Source organism: Budorcas taxicolor, chromosome 14, assembly GCF_023091745.1.
Source record: "Budorcas taxicolor isolate Tak-1 chromosome 14, Takin1.1, whole genome shotgun sequence".
Taxonomy (NCBI): domain Eukaryota; kingdom Metazoa; phylum Chordata; class Mammalia; order Artiodactyla; family Bovidae; genus Budorcas; species Budorcas taxicolor.
Window position 1 is genome coordinate 14,895,528 of NC_068923.1, and position 16,524 is coordinate 14,912,051.

A 16,524-nucleotide genomic window follows, 5' to 3' on the forward strand; every position below is an offset into this window, starting at 1 on the left:
TCAAAGTGAGGAGTTTCCTGGCCAATGCACCAAATGTTATAGCCACGCGTTTCGGGAAACAAACTCACTCAGAAGGACAATGCAGATAGTGGAGTGCAGTTTATTACACCAGCGGGCCCATGGCAGAGTCTCCTCTTAGCCAAAGACCCTGACCAGTTTTTGTGACAATCTTATAGACCTTAAGTGTATTTGCTCAAACCCACCTCCCCAAATTCCTTGAAACTAGTCTGGACAAGGTAAAAGAGAGATACGATCAAAGTTAACCCATGATTCATGTGTCACAAGGCTAGATAAACAGTGGACATTTACTAATAGGCCTGTGGTCACATCCCGATAAACATAATGGAATTTACCACTTTGTTCTGGTACAGAGATAATTAGCATATTCTTTTAGGCAACAGAGAGTCCAAGTACAAGTCCTGAGGCTCTTTTACCTGGGGATCTGGTTTTCCATTGGTATGCCATTTCTTTTTTTTTTTTTAATTATATTTATTTATTGGCCGCACTGCACATCTGGGATCTTAGTTCCCCAACCTGGGGTCAAACCTGCGCTCCCTGCATCGGAAGCCCAGACTCCTAGCCACCAGACCACCAGGCAAGTCCCTGGTATGCCATTTCTATAGACCCAGGGCACAAAGTTCAGAGTCCATTGGGAGGATGTAGCCTAATGTTCGCAGCCAGCCCAAGATGGAGTCCAGCTCTGTCTGTTTCCTCCTTCACTATGACCAACCCAGACAGCATATTAAAAAGCAGCATCATTACTTCGATGGACCTTCAGACTAACCCATGTCCCAGCAGCTCCCATACCTAGAGCACTCGCCACCCGCACTTGGTACCCAGACCTCAAATGCTTTCCTTCCCAGGACTGTCATGAGTTTCTCCAGGGGGCTGTCCTCCCACAGTGCACCCTCTGCTGAGGCTTCTTGTTGTTCAGTCCCTCAGTCATGTGCGACTCTTTGAGACCCCATGGACTGCAGCACCCCAGGCTTCCCTGTCCATCACCAACTCCCGGAGCCTGCTCAAACTCATGTGCACTGAGTTAGTGATGCCATCCAACCACCTCATCCTCTGTCGTCTCCTTCTCCTCCTGCCTTCAGTCCTTCCAAGCATCAGGGTCTTTTCTGCTGAGGTTATTTCCTTTTTATTCAGGGGTCCCAGAAAGTGCCCGTGGTCGGGGCTCAGAGAGGGGAGTCCCACTATGCTCTGGCTCAGTCACCAGCCCAGGGGATGGTCTGGTGTGTCCCAGACCGAGGGGAGCCAGGTAGGGGCCAGAGGAACTCTGAAAGCTAGGGCAGAGCAAAGTCAGGTCCAGCCATAGCTGCTGGACATCCAGGGTCATGAGACAGCCCTCGAGTGAGAGGCCCTAGCCAGCAGGTTGGGCCCTTGGAAGTCGCAGGTGAGTAGCAGCAAGGCAATGCAGGTGATGCTAAGATTAGGGAGGAGGGGACGCCGAGTCCTCCCTGGCATGGGCTGTGGGCACCAAACAGGCATCATGGGAGGGGGCCAGATGCTGGGCAGGACTGTCCGCCTCCCTGCAGGCAGCGGGTTCAGGGCTCCCTGGGAGGGGCAGGCGAGGGGGCGGGGCCGGACCAGACGGAGCTGAGTATGGCTGCAGGGAAACGCAGGCATCACATGGGTTCCTGAGCGCTGAGACTGGGGAGTCTGGACACCTGACCACAGTGTGCCTGGACTGGACAGCGCGGCGCCTGGGCAGATGCCGGGAGGTGGGAGGGAGAGAAAGTCCAGAGCAGAGCCCGAGAGATGCCCGCTTTCCCCTCTCCGCCCCTCCCCTTCCGCTCCTGGGGCTCCCCTGCCCCTCCCCTCCCCACCTGCCCTCTCTCGGGCTGTGGGAAATGGAAACTCAGAGCCCTGGGCTCCTCCTCCTGCCCCTCCCCCGCCCAGCCCCACGCAGCCTCCTTCCACTCCTGCAGAGTCTGGGCCTCTTAGCCGCCCCCAATGGGGGAGGGGCAGCAGGAATCGAGAGAATCATCAGCTGCTTCCAGGAGGTCTCCAAGGGTCACAGTCACCAGGAGGCTCTGAGCCTTGCTTTTCATTTCGCTGTGTAGTTGTGGGTAGAGTAATAACAGACTATTATCACCTGCAAAATAGTCTGTGCACAGAGATGAAAGCTGAGGTTAGCATGCATGGGAATAGAGCATTGGTTACACAGCTGTCCTTCCACTGCCGTCTGCCCCTGGGCTCCCGGTGTCTCCTGACTGTGATGGTCATGTCCAGCTGGGCATCTTCCTCTGGCCTGGCCTGTGTTTCAGGACTCAGTCAAGAGTGGGGTCTTCAGTGCAGAAGGAATCTAACGGGAGGCAGAGGGACAGGAAGGGCAACGGCTTGTTAGTGTGGGCCACTGGGCAGGGCACTGCCATCAGGGCTGGGTGGGCTACGTTGTTTATATTGTAGAAGAAGTTGGGAAGGGAAAAAAGGCCATCTTCTTACTCATTCTTGAGTAGATGTCAAACTTTCCTCACCAGCTCCTCCTCCACGTCTGGCAGGGAAGTCTTCTTGTTTCTACATTGTTGAACTGGGATTGTCCTGGTGCTATGGAAATGTGCAAAAAGGCCAAAAGGGCGGTCACTGTCAACTATAAATTGGCACTTGCTGTCTCCAAGGATTAAAGCATGTGCTGCTGTGGCTGCTGACCTCCAGCACTCCCTGAAGGAGTTTACATCAGAGATCAAGAATGAGGCATTCTGTACCCTCGGGAAATTGGCATGTCTTCAGTAAGATGTTTTTAGGAGCTGATATTATCAACCCAGTTCTTGCATCTCCTCATATCTGGAAAAGCACTAAATTCCCTTGTGGTGACATCTGCCTCTCATGACTAGCGAAGCCTACAAAAATATGTGCTTGATTGCAGGATCTCCCTTTCACCAAAATCACATATATATTGATCTTTCCCCACCTGCCTCTTTGGAGCAGTTTCTCAGAGCTATCTGAGGTGCTGTCTCCTGGGCTGCAGTCCTCATTTTGCCCCCAACAAAACTTCACTTGAAACTCTCACGTTGTGCATTTTTTTAAAGTCGATTTAACAGGATTTGGGTCTCATTCCGCCATTGTTTGGGGACATGTCTTGTGCTTCTGTTGTGTGGTTTGTTGCTAAGCAAGCCTGCTTTCTTGAGTGATCATTAACTTACAGAGGTCTCCCATACTTTTTTCTTTACTTATCGTCCCTTAGTGGGAGTAACTATTTAATCACCTACTTCGTTTCTTCACTCTGTCCCTTTCACCACCACTGCCCAGCCTTGCTGGTCTCAAAACAGGAGGGAAGCGGGCAGGGCACAAGCTTTAAAAGGATGACATAGCCCAAAGTGAAAGTGTTAGTTGCTCAGTCGTGTCTGACCCTTTGGGACCCAATGGACTGTAGCCCACCAGACTCCTCTGCCCATGGGATTCTCCAGGCAAGAATGCAGGAGTGGGTTGCCATACCCTTCTCCAGGGGATCTTCCCAACCCGGGGATAGAACCTGAGTCTCTTGTATCTCCTGCATTGACAAGTGGGTTCTTTACCACTAGTGGCACCCGGGAAGCCCTGCAGAACTCAGAGACATATCATCACGTATTCCCCTTGAGGAGGATCTAGGACCCTGCCTTATATTATCACCGCACTCTTGTTTGACTGCTTTTCCTCTGTCCCAGCATTCCTTTGTCCCCTAAAGACCACTGATTACTGACCATGTTCAAGGGCAAGCTCTGTGGCCAGGCTTAGATCACAACATGGCTTTTCTTACGTCAAGAAAGCCATTCCTGACTCTTTCTCCGGGGACTCTCTAACCTACCTGCTTACACAGTTTCAGTCTTTTTTGCTGAGGACTCTAGCCTGGGAGATGGCCTCTCAGTAGCTCTGAGGAAATGTTCTGCAAAGGTAGGGGAGAAGTCGGATCTACGTGAATTTTTTCGATTGGGAAATACAGGCAGTCAACTCTTGTCGTTGTTCAGTCACTCTTTGCAACCCATGGACTGTAGCCCGCCAGGCTCCTCTGTCCATCGGACTCTCCAGGCAAGCGCAGTGGAGTGGGCTGCCATTTCCTTTTACACATACCTACTAGCAGGCTGCTAATTAGAGAAAGGAAATGTCTCAGAACTCAGAGCATGGCACCAGGCCCCTCACCCACAACATGCATTGAGATAACATTGCCACCAGGTGAGTCATCCCGGGCCATTAAACGATCGATAGAAACCTTGAAGAAAGGCAGATTTCCATATAAATATATAGTTTCATTAACATAGATTAGGAGAACATTTGTATGAGTAAAACATACTGGTTTGTTGAGTCATTATTGGTTCTGATTCATAGGTGGAACCGACTTGAAGAGAGTCTAGGGTAAATACATAGTTCATTAACATAATTTAACATAGCTTAAGGAAAACATTTCCATAAGAAAAATGCATTGGTTAGCTCAAGGTTTAAGTTCAGTTCAGTTGGCAACACAGAATTTAAAAATAACCCCCCTTTTAATTTTGTACAGAGAAGGGAAAAAAATCTGACACTTGTAGTTTGCTTCCTCCTGCTGCTTAAGCGAGAGAGAAAAATGTCTGACAGTTGCGGCCTATTTCCTCCAGGCCCCTGGACTTCCTGCCTGTGACCCTCACACCTTCACTATCTCCCGGAGCTTGTCCAATGAGTCGGTGATGCCATCCAACTGTCTCGTCCTCTGTCATCCCCTTCTCCTGCCCTCAATCTTTCCCAGCATTAGGGTCTTTCCCAACGAGTTGGCTCTTCGCACCAGGTAGTTTACAGCTAACCACAAAAGACAGACATCTCATGTTAATGATTTTAGTGCTTTCTACGCATGGGAAGATGCAAGAATTGGGGGTCATTGGAATTTTTCCTTAGACCCACATCTTAGCTATCTAGGGGCGCATGTCCAAAACACAGAAGGCTTCCTCCTGTTCTCCCCATTGGATGGCTGCAATTTAATCCTTGTGGAACTGGACTGGTGGGGAGCAGCATTCTGGTTTTGCTTTTTTTTTTTTTTGCCGCACCGGGTAGCGTGTGGAATCTTGGTTCCCCAACCAAGGAACAAACCCGTGCCCCTTGCGGTGGATGTGCAGTCTCCACCCCTGGACCACCAGGGAAGTCCTTGAGCTTTCTGCTTTTAGGGCTCAGGACTCCAGGGGTAACCAGCATTCCTGGGGGACACTCTGATTTCTTCTCCTTTGTTTCCTGTTTTGGTTTTTAATGCTGGTCTGACCCCTAAATGAATCTCAACATTTTTACCACCCCAGAGTCTCAACCAGACTGCTGTAATGTGCTTCTAGATCCTTCCACAATATGTAGGCTGGGCCTGGATCTCCTTCCCCTCCCCATCCTGCTGGACCACCTTGATTTCTCAGGGCAGACTCCTCCTCCTGCCCTTCCCTGGAGCTCTATCATCGCCTTGGTGCTCAACCTCAAGTGTTGGCTGGAGTCTTCCTTGGTGGCAATGAGGACACTGCCCTCGTGGGTGTCACAGGGCCCGTTTGTGCAAAGCTGCTCACCTGCCCCGTGACCAGGGCCCATGACATGGGCCAGAACCTGAGCCCCGCAGTGACCACTGCCCTGCCCTGCTGCACAGTGATCCTTGGGCTTTGGACCCAAGCACATAGGAGCTCCTGGACGGCCCGGGCTGAGCTCTGCTGTGTTCATTCCCACCACCCTGCAGTCCTGGATCCACTGCTCCTGGGCCACCAGCCTAATCAAAGAATCCCCTTGGCTTAGAACTCAGGCCCCACTGCAGACCCTGGGGGTCCATGGCTGGCCAAAGACCACGGTGGGGCTTGCCGGGGAGTAGGCATGAGCTCAGAGAGCAGCACCTCAGCCCTTCTCCAGGGGAGTCCCTCCCACACACCCTTGGGACAGGGGCCTTGCTCCCCTACTCAGCTCCTGTGTGCCTCCCCCCACCCATCCATGCTGTTTGTCCTTTGCAGCCCAACTGGCCCAGATAGCCCTACCCAAGTCCCAGAACGTGTGGGGTGGTCTCCTCCCTTCCAATCCCATCTCTCCCTCTGTAGGGTCCTGCCTCCCACCTAGAATTGGGCTGACCACCTCCCTTGCCCCACCCCAGTGTCCCTGTCCAGTCCAGTCCTGTCCTGAGGACCAAATGATCCCACCCAGCTGAGGGCAGCTACCTGTGAACTTGGGTGACCCCTCTCCCCAAGGGCCTCCAAGTGGGCTTCAGGGTGGAGCCCCATCACAGGGAACTGTCAGACCCCTTTACACCTGAGGCTCTGGAGCTCTGCTGCCCCCCTCACTAGGACCCCGACGGGAAGGGTGATCTCAGGCTGAGGGCCACAGCAGAGCCAGAAAGGGTGGAAACGTGTTTATTTGAGGCAACAAAGCAGCAGGAGTGTGGGGTGGAGGGAGGGGGTGGGCAGCTGTGGGATCTGGGACGGGAGCAGATTCCTGGGTCAGTAATCTAGACCTGGGAACAGGGGAAGCCCTGTCTCCCCAAAGGCCACCCTCTAAGTGAGTGAAATGACAAGGACATGTGCAGAGATACCAGGGACCGGGGCTCTGTGCTGGCGGTTGGGGCTCCAGACATGCTTCTGACCCCCACCCTTCCCCCAAACACACTCACACATGCCCAGCTGGGCGCGTGGACCACACACCTTCTGCACACAGCACATCTTCGGCACTTGGGGACAGGGAGGCCTGGGATTAGGAGCCCCTCCCAGAGTGTCCCTGGGACTCGGTTCTGACTCCCAGACTCTCAGGCTCCGTTCCCAGGTTCCCCCAGCAAGGTTGACCTGGAGGTAAGGGGAGCTGGCAGCTGCGGGTACAGGGGAGAGGCCTGCCTGTGGGGACCCAGGGCTGAGAAGGTGGGACTGGCAGGGTGAGGAGTCAGAGGCAGTGGCTTTGAGATCCTCTTGGGGCTGGGCTTTCCTTTCTTCCTGAGCTTTGGGAGCCTGGGCTGGGCAGTCAGGGTCCAAACCGCAGCAGAGCCGCCAGCAGGCTGAGCAGGAGCCCCAGGCCCAGCACGGGGGCGCTAGCCCGGGGCCCGCGGCCGGCCGCGCTGATGTTGCACAGGAAGCTCTGGCAGCAGGATGTGTCCATGGACGCCAAACCGAGGTTGAGGCTCGTGGAGCCGCAGATCGGGGAGCAGAACTTGTACAGGGAGTAGCCCAAGTTCACCACGTTCTCTGCGCCACCGGAAATGAGGCTGTGAGTGGAGGAGGGGCGGGGGGATGGGAGGGAGCCTGGCCGCCCAGCACCCGCACTCACTGAGGCCGGCGGATGCAGAGACCGTCACACAGTAACTGTCGGTGTCGGAGCAGATGGTTGGCTTCAGGCAGTCCCAGTTGCTTTGCTTATCCTGGCAGGTGAAGCACACCAGGGAGTGGGCTGCAGGGGAGGGACGCAGTCTCATGTCGAGGAGTCTTCCAGTGGCCCCCCCCAGCCCTGACCCAGAGGCTCGAGGGCACCCCCTCTTGCACAGGCACTGATGGGGCCCCTATGGCACGCGGGCCCCAGGCTGGAGACCCGGAAGGACAAGGACACCAGATCCTGGCCCTGGAGGGGCTCCAGTGATGTCCAAGTGTCAGGGCAGGCCTGAGGCCTCCAGGGGAGGTGGGGGGGGAGGGAGTGAGTGGCACCAGTGACACGGCCACGGCCAGCTTGGAGGCCTGGGGCCTGGGGCACCTCACCTCGCTCCACACCCAGGAGGGCAGCCAGCAGCAACGGCAGGAAGACCTTCATTCTGGAGGGATAGGCGTCTGGCTGGGCTCTCAGGAAGCTGCAGTCAGCCTTGCTCCAAAGAGATGGCGTGCTGGGGGGCAGGCCTTGCTTCTCCCAGTGGGGTCAGAGCTGTTGGCCCTGGGGAACAGTTGGCGACCCCACTTTGTAGATGAGGGGCGGGAGGAGCCAGAAGCAAGGCCAGAGTGCAGACGGTCTTTCTGCTTCATTCCGAACCCACCCCTCACTCAGCACAGACTCCTGGCTGACACCCTTCCCCAAGTCTGTGGCACTTGTTGCTGGGAGAGGGGGGCTAGAGGTCAGATAAGGGAACTCATTAGGCTTTTCAGAATCTCCCAGAAAGGGAGGCCAAGGGAGTGGGCCCCGCCTGTGGGCCTGGCAGTGTGGGTGAGACAGGCTAGGACCTGGGATCCTCTACCAGAGTGCTCACACCTGGACAACCGTCCCAGTGAGCAACACAATACAAAGAAACTGTAAGTGACTAAAAATAACAATGCCTATGCACACCTTGGGCAAAAAGATACAAGAAGTCACAAACAAACTACATTTTGGAGGTGCTGGGAGAACAAGCAGGGCGGTGTTCAGGACCACCCCCCCTCCACAGCACCACCAAGCAGTGGGACTGACCACCTAAACTATGCCTCCTGCCTCCCCCCACAGACCCGCCCCTGTTGTCACTCCGTTTCAGGAATGAAGCAGGTCCTCTCGGGGAGCGGGTGAGGGCACCTGCTTCTTGCTTTTGCTTCCTTGTGCTGCAGTTCCAGCACCTATAAAGCCTTGTTTGGAATTTTCGTCTGGCCTCTTATCAATTTCTCGAGTTCAAGGGCCCTGGAGGGATGGTGGCTGGTAATATTAGCTGACCTGCATCCAGAACTTTCCATGGGACCGGCTCCATGCCTGCCATGGAATCCCAGAGCTGGGCTGGGGGCATAGGGCTTATCTAGCTGAGCATCCGCCCCGGCAGCTTCTGTGCTGGGGGAGCCGGCTCAGGGCTCTCCCATTTGTCCAGGGGCAGCACTGACGACAAGGACCCCAGAAGCATCTGCTGCTCTTGGTGGCTAGGGGGGTGGGGGCTCAGGGCGACCCAGCAGTGTGCCACCAGTCACCCCAGTGGGAATAGGCCCAGGCTCAGGGAACGGGGGTGAGCCCCTGGGGGCTGGCCAGGACACTCCTTTGGGCAAAGATCCTTAGCAGCGGGTGGAGAAAGCTCTCAGAATGCGACCAGCTGGGGTTCTGGACTTCTGTTTCAGGCTTGGTGTGGGAGGAGCAGTCTGGTGCTTTCTGCAGGGGAGAGCTGTGGGTGGGGGAGGGCGCTAGTTCCTAGGCACTGGGAGAAAGGAGAATGCCAAGGAGAGGACAGATTTTGGGAGGGGCTGGCGGAGACTCCGAGAATGGGCTTCAGGTCTCTCTTGCCCAGCTCTGGGCAAGGCCTGAAGTCCTGGGGCACAGAGAAAGAGCCGCAGATGTCCAAGAACAGCGCCAAGGCCCCCTGGGGCCTGTGCCCGGATCCAGGCAGTTCAGGGAGGAAGGAGTCTTGCTCTGCTCCTCCATAAAGTAAGAATTCCGCCAGAGGAGCTCCGAGCGGTCCTGAAGGAAGTTCTGGTGCCCACAGCCGCCGGCCCCGGCTGGCACGGCAAGCATCATCACTGACTGCTGCCAGGCTCCCCCACCCCCACCCCAAGCAGGCTGAGTCCAGGCACTGGACACTAACGTATCCACACTAGTGGGGGCAAGCGGAAGGGAGCCCTGAGAGGAGCCAGTGGGTTTGCGGGGGTGGGGGCCAATCGCGGACTGTGCACTTTCTGCCAGGCGCACGGACCGGGCTGACCTCTGGCGAAGCCTGGCACTCTGAGCCGGCAAGAGATGTAGGAGCTGGTCCTGGGCTCCAGGGAAGGAAGAGCGGCCCAGCGCAGGGAGTGGGCTCCTAGGCATCTCCAGTGCTTGCATAATTTATGCCAAACAAGGTGCTTTCACCTCTTCCAGTGGCAGGCTCCCGTCCCGTGGTCACCCTCCAGGGCAGTTAACTCTCTCCTTCCCGCCAGCCGCCAAGATCCCAGCTCTCTCAAGTCTGGAAGGCTGACTCTCCCCAGTTTCCACGTGAGGGGTCGTGGGGGAACCTAGAGTTGGGCGATGGGCCCCCGGCGCCTGAGCAACCCTGGACTACCCAGCCCCGGAGGGCGCCCGCTGCAGTCTCCGTGCGCTCCCGCCCTCATCCGTCGGAAATATTGGGGAGGGCCGGGGAGCGGGGAAACCAGGCGGGCAGGCAAGCCCTGGGGCCGGGCCGCTTGCAACCGCGACCCCTAGCATCCCTCACGAAGCTCCTCCCGCCGGCTCCTCCCGCCTGCCCAGCGCCCCACTCGCCCGCTCCCCCTCCGCGCCAGGGAAGGCCCCATACCCGCGCCCCCGCCCGCCGGGGCCGGCCGGGCCCTGACTTACCGTCAGCGGACGCAGGTCCCCGGCCTGGAGGCGCAGCCCAAACTGCCTGGGAGCCGGAGCCCGCCGCAGCCCGCAGTCCCGGCCTGAGGGGCGGTGCTCCAGCGCGAGAGGCGCGGCTTGGAGCCCGGGCCCCGCCCGCCGGCCCCGCTCCCCCGCGCAGCGCCAGCCGCCGCGGTTCAGTCTGGTCCCCCGGGAAGGGGGCGGGGGCGTCGCGCAGCTCCCGGCAGCCCGGGCAGGGGTGGGGGAGGCCCACAGGTGGCCCGACACTTTTCCGGTGGCACACAGGGGAGGGGAGGCGGCCAAGGAGGCCGAGGCGGCGGTGCCCAGAACCCCTATTTCAGAGTGGGGGTGCGGGCGACCAGGAGGCTGAGAGGAGGCCTTCCCCGCGCCGGCCGTCAGCCGTCCCATGGTGGGGGGAGGTGACAGGATGAGGATCCAGGGGTGCAGGAGGGGGTTTCGGGGCAGTGGTTGTGGACCACAGTGCGAACCCGCTGGAGATCCGGCCCCACCGGCGTCTAAACCGTCCGCCCAGGAGGACTCGTGAGCCTCCTGGGTGCTCCGGGGCAGCCGGCTGGGGTGGGCTGGGTCCCAAAGCCAGCCGGTCCTGACCCTCCCCGCGGAGCCTAGAGGCCCCCGGCCTTCCTTAGTGAAGTGGGCTTTCCTGGGTTTGGCGTCAGTGCCTTTCTGGTGTTCTGTCTCAGGTGCCATTAACTGCCTTTCTTTCAACAACCGTTCACAGAACATCCACGGTGTGCGGCTCTGGCCTGGCCCGACGCCTCCCGGGCCTGTGAGCCAGGCCAGCTTCTGCATTGCCCCGGCCCTGCTCCTGCTTGTCCCAGGTGGGGATGGAGACCTGCACGGCCTGCCTGCCTGCACTGCACTGCGGCTGCCAGATGGATCCCCTTCCCCGCGCCCCCCCCCCCGCCCCCCTGCCCAGGAGTCACACTTCTTACTTTCACAGCATATTTCCTGTTGGAGCTGTTGTGTTGTTTTGTTTTTTTTGGCACCTGACCTTTTCTTGCACTCTTTCTGGGTGACATTTGTGGTGACGGGGTTGGGGGGTGGGGGTAGGGCACAGGAGAAGTGGCCTCTTAACCATACACCTGCGGAGAGAGGTGGCAAGAGGGAGGGGCTGAGGCAGGATGGCAGGGTGGTCAGGATGGGGCACGGTGGGAAGAGGGACCCTGTAAGAGGGGCCCAGTCCTCTGGGTAGGGTGGGGGTACCCTGGGCACCATGTGATTATGCGTGGATGTGAGTGTGTGCGATGGTCCGGTGAGGGCGCTGTGTGTGCAGAGTTCTGCCGGGGCTCCGCTTCTTCTGTGGTCTTCTGTGATGTCCAGGTGACAGGAGAGTGGGACAGATCAACTTAGAAAGGCTTCTGGGGCTTTTTCCTTAGAGGCTGAAGGTGAGGCTCTGTGTGTCCTGAGATGTCACAGTTCAGGTATGATGACGTCCTTGGGAACTACACAGCACTGGGGCCCAGGGACGTGCCGTAGGCCGTGGCTCTTGGTTAGTTTCCTTCTGGGTCTCAGGTCTGGGGAGCAGGGACTGCACCAGCTCTGGCCACACTCAACATAACCTGAAAACTGAGGCCAAGAGGCCAGCTGGTTCCCTTGACCTTGATGCTTGGTTTCAGCCTACACTCCAGTTAGACTTGTCTGATAGGGTGGGGTTAGGGTGGCCTAATTAGCCTGCTGCACTCAGAAGGCCATGCCCTTGAACCCATGGCAGTTCTGGGTCTATATCCAGGCCCGGTATCCATAGGCTTGGTATAGCCAGGCTCATCAACTGAAGTTATGCCAGGGGGCTTTCCTAAAGGCTCACCCACCCCTGGGAGAGGGGGCGGGGGTGACTCAGGCTCCCTCTTTCAACCTCTTGCTCTGGGGACTTGCTGCTTGCCCACCTGACACCTGCTGGAGTGGCCAGGTGTGTGTCTCCCACTTCTGCATCTAGACGTTCTGAGGATACATCTGCCTCTCTCTCTGCTTCCTTCCCCTCTCCCCTCCCTCCTGTGGACTTAAAGGATATTCACAACCTGAAAGTTGAGAATTCTGTTTTATTTGGCAGGAAGCCTGGGTGTCTGCATCTCAAGTAACCCTGAGAGAACTCTGCCAAGGTGGCGAGGGGTGTGTGTGTGCCATGTTATATAGAAATTTGCAACAAAGGGCAGGTAGTCTGAACTTCAAAAGACTATTTTTAATTAAAGAAAAGCAGATATTCCAAGTTAAGGAATTTAGCTCTTTTCTATATATGTAGTTGTTATTGTTCGGTTGCTAGGTGTGTCTGACTCTGCGACCCTATGGACTGAAGTATGCCAGACTTTCCTGTCCTTCACTGTCTCCTGGAGTTTGCTTAGACTCACATCCATTGAATCGGTGATGCCATCCAACCATCTCATCCTCTGTCATCCCCTTCTCCTCCTGCCTTCAATCTTTCCCAGCATCAGGGTCTTTTCCAGTGAGTTGGCTCTTCATATCAGGTGGCCAAAGTACTGGAGCTTCAGCTTCAGTATCAGTCCTTCCAATCAATATTCAGGGTTGATTTCCTGTAGAATTGACTGGTTTGATCTCCTTTCAGTCCAAGGAACTCTAAAGAGTCTTCTTCAGCGTCGCAGTTTGAAACCATCAGTTCTAAGTGCTCAGCCTTCTTTATGGTCCAACTCTCACATCTGTACATGACTACTGGGAAAACCATAGCTTTGACTATACAGACCTTTATCGGCAAAGTGGATGTCTCTGCTTTTTAATATGGTGTCTGTTTGTCATAGTTTTCCTTGCAAGGAGCAAGCATCTTTTAATTTCATGGCTGCAGTCACTGTCCACAGTGATTTTGGAGTCCAAGAAAATAAAATCTGCCTGTGTTTCCATTTCCTCCCTTCTGTTTGCCAGATGGTGACTGCAGCCATGTAATTAAAAGAACTTGCTCCTTAGAAAAAAAGCTATGACAAAACTAGACAGCATATTAAAAAGCAGGGACATTGTTTGCTGACAAAGGTACGTCTAGTCAAAGCTGTGGTTTTTCTAGTAGTCATGTACAGATGTGAGAATTGGACCATAAAGAAGTCTGAGCACTGAAGAATTGATGCTTTTGAACTGTGGTGTTGGAGAAGACTCTTGAGAGTCCTTTGAACTGCAAAGAGATCAAACTAGTCAATTCTAAGAGAAATCAATCCTGAATTTTCATTGGAAGGACTGATGCTGAAGCTGAAGCTCCAGTACTTGGGCCACCTGGTTCGAAGAGCCACCTCATTAGAAAAGACCCTAATTCTGGGAAAGATTGAGGCAGGAGGAGAAACGGATGACAGAGGATGAGATGGTTGGATGGCATCACAGACTCAGTGGACATGGGTTTGAGCAAGCTCTGTGAGATGGTGAAGGTGAATGAAGCCTGACATGCTGCAGTCCATGGGGTTGCAAAGAGTCAAACATGACTGAGTGACTGAGCAAGAAAATTTACCATGAAATGATGGGACTGGATGCCATGATCCTAGTTTTCTAATGTTCAGTTTTAAGCCAGCTTTTTCTTTCTCCTTTTTCACCCTCCTCAAGAGGTTCTTTAGTTCTTCACTTTCTACCCTTAAGGTGGTGTTACCTGCATATCTAAGGTTGTTGGTATTTCTCCTGGAAGTCTTGATTCCAGCTTGTGATTTATCCAGCCCAGCATTTTGCATGCTATTATCTGCATAGGAATTAAATAAGCAGGGTGACAATATATGGCCATGATGTACTCTTTTCCCAATTTTGAACCAGTCCATTGTTCCATGTTTGGTTCTGATTGTTGCTTCTTGACCTGCATACACATTTCTAAGGAGGTAGGTAAGGTGGTCTGGTATTCCCATCTCTTTAAGAATTTCCCACAGTTTGTTGTCATCCACACAATCACAGGCTTTAGCACAGTCAGTGAAGCAGAAGTAAATATTTTTCTGTAATTCTCTTGCTTTCTCTATGATCCAGTGGATGTTGGCAGTTTCATATCTGGTTCTTCTGCCTTTTCTAAATCCAGCTTGTTCATCTGGAATTTCTCAGTTCAGGTACTGCTGAAGCCTGGCTTGAAGGATTTTGAGCATTATCTTGCTAGCGTGTGAAATGAGTGCAATTGTTCTGTAGTTTGAACATTCTTCAGCATTACCCTTCTTTGGGATTGGGATGAAAACTGGCCTTTTCCAGTCCTGTGGCCTCTGTTGAGTTTTCCAAATTTGCTGGCATATTGAGTGCAGCACTTCCACAGCATCATCTTTTAGGATTTTAGATAGCTCAGTTGGAATTCCATTACTTCCACTAGCTTTGTTTGTAGTAATGGTTCCTAAGGCCCACTTGACTTCCCACTCCAGTATGTCTGGCTCTAATGAGTGACCACATCATCATGGTTATCTGGGTCATTAAGACCTTTTTTGCGCACCAGAAACTCTTGGAGGGCACAAACAAAACCTTGTGTGCACCAGGACCCAGGAAATGAAGCACTGACCCCCACAAGAGACAGAGTCAGATGCGCAGATGATATCAACCTGATGGCAGAGAGTAAGAACTAAAGAGCCTGTCGATGAAGGGGAAAGAGGAGAGTGGAAACGCTGGCTTAAAACTCAACATTAAAAAACTAAAGTCTTGGTATCTAGTCCCATCACTTCATGGAAAAAGTAGAAGTAGTGACAGACTTTATTTTCTTGGGCTCCAAAATCGCTGCAGATGGTGATGCCATGATATTTTAAAATGCTTGCTCCTTGGAAGGAAAGCTTTGACAACACAGCATATTAAATACCTTGACAGTGTATTAAAAAGCAGAGACATCACTTTGCCAACAAAGGGCCATACGGCCAAAGCTAGTTTTTCCAGTAGTCATCTATGGATGTGAGAGTTGGACCATAAAGAAGGCTTAGTGCTGAAGAATTGATGCTTTTGAACTCTGATACTGGGGAAGACTCTTGAGAGTCCCTTGGACTGCAGGGAGATCAAACGAGTCAATCCTAAAGGAAATCAACCCTGAAACTTCACTGGAAGGTCTGATGCTAAAGCTGAAGCTCCAATACTTTGGCCACCTATGCCAAGAGCCGACTCATTGGAAAAGACCCTGGTGCTGGGAAAGATTGAGGGCAGGAGAAGGGAACAACAGAGGATGAGATGGTTGGGTGGTATCACTGACTCAATAGACATGAGTCTGAAAGTCTGGGAGTTAGTGAAGGACAGGGAAGCTTGACGTGCTGTAGTTCATGGGGTTGCAAAGAGTCAGACGTGACTTAGCAACTGAACACCACCACCATCAACAACTAGGTACTTGTAAGTATGAGCTCTGGCTCACACATTGCTCTGGCTGAGATGTTAGTCAGAGGTTGTTTTCTGCTGCCTCTTGTTTTGTTTTTGAGAGATTCTGTTTCACATTTTACGTTGAGTTAGTCAGGGATAAAATTACTTGTGAGATTGTGGACCTGTGTGCTGCTTGTGAGCTTGATTCTTCCAGGAGTCACCCCAGAGGCCTTGTAGCTCATCTTACGTGTCTCAGAGTCTATCTCTGGCAGTCTAAGACCACCATGGTTGCTCAGATTGCTGAATGAACGGCCAGTTCTTATTTGCAGCCCCAGGGTGAATTAATGAGTGGCTTTGCCTATGTGACCACTGCATGTTTTGGGGACTCAGTCTTCACCCCCATAAATTTCTCAGTCACCTGGGAAAGCCTTAACCGGCAGGGGAGGAGTGTTGTCCCTTTTCTTCAGAGCAAAGCTCTCATGGAATAGCCCTTACCCAACTGCTCAGCATAGACTGTTCAGCCTCCTACAATGGAGCAAACTCGGTTTCTTTCGACAGAGCCCTTTGTATTTCTCGGTAAACTCAACAGAACAGGGCAGGTAATTGCTATAGCCCGCCAAACAAAACTCAGGATCATCAATCAGTACAGGAGGTCTGAGAACCAAGAGAGACTCTGTCCATCTGTCTGGACCCTGAGGAGGCCGATGGGCACAAGGGGCCTCTGCTAACCCCAAGGCTCTAGCTCCTCTTGGAGTTCAGGCAGAGGAGAGGCGTCTGCTCGGGGTCCCTTTGTTGTCACCAAAACTGTTGACTAAAAAATAGTCACAACATGAAAGTAGAGACTTATTTTATTTGGTGGGAATATTAGGACTTTAAGTCCAGGGAGCAGTTTCTTAGGGCTACAGTAAAGGGGTAAGTAGATGATTACATAGTTAATCCTACCAGGGGATTGTAAGTAGATTTTTCTCGATGGGAGGCCCCTGTAAGTAATGATTACTCAAGAAAGCAGGTTTGCTTAACCACAAAACCAAACAGGCTTGCTTAACGACAAAACCATGCAACAGAAGGATGAGACATGCCCCCCAAACAAGAAAATAATGATGGCATGGGTCTCACATCCTGCCCTGTGAGGTCAGCACATTAATGATCCCTAGGCCATGCTGTCTG

At 53.8% G+C, this 16,524-nt stretch overlaps 1 protein-coding gene across 2 annotated transcripts; it reads right to left on the reverse strand.

The window, feature by feature from the left end:
* Positions 1-6,307: 6,307 nt before the first annotated feature.
* LY6E (lymphocyte antigen 6 family member E) lies at positions 6,308-10,182 on the reverse strand. 2 transcript variants are annotated; one of them, XM_052651906.1, is made up of 5 exons: positions 10,120-10,182; positions 9,658-9,800; positions 7,635-7,803; positions 7,213-7,332; positions 6,308-7,130 (listed from the first exon to the last, which is right to left on the reverse strand). In XM_052651906.1, the coding sequence occupies exons 3-5, from the start codon at positions 7,684-7,686 to the stop codon at positions 6,910-6,912; spliced, it is 393 nt and encodes a 130-aa protein (XP_052507866.1). In that variant the 5' UTR covers positions 7,687-7,803; positions 9,658-9,800; positions 10,120-10,182; the 3' UTR covers positions 6,308-6,909. The 2 variants fall into 2 exon arrangements, with proteins under 2 accessions (XP_052507866.1, XP_052507867.1); XM_052651907.1 differs by lacking the exon at positions 9,658-9,800 and having other exon boundaries at positions 10,120-10,162.
* Positions 10,183-16,524: the final 6,342 nt, after the last annotated feature.

What these genes read in the sequence shown, in the direction of transcription:
- LY6E (XM_052651906.1), bottom strand. Translation starts at nt 7,686, where the DNA reads ATGAAGGTCTTCCTGCCGTTGCTGCTGGCTGCCCTCCTGGGTGTGGAG. An exon ending in CCTCCTGGGTGTGGAGCGAG is followed by an intron (nt 7,333 to 7,634) that starts GTGAGGTGCCCC and finishes CCTCCCCTGCAG; the next exon opens with CCCACTCCCTGGTGTGCTTC. An exon ending in CTCTGCATCCGCCGGCCTCA is followed by an intron (nt 7,131 to 7,212) that starts GTGAGTGCGGGT and finishes CCGGTGGCGCAG; the next exon opens with AGAACGTGGTGAACTTGGGC.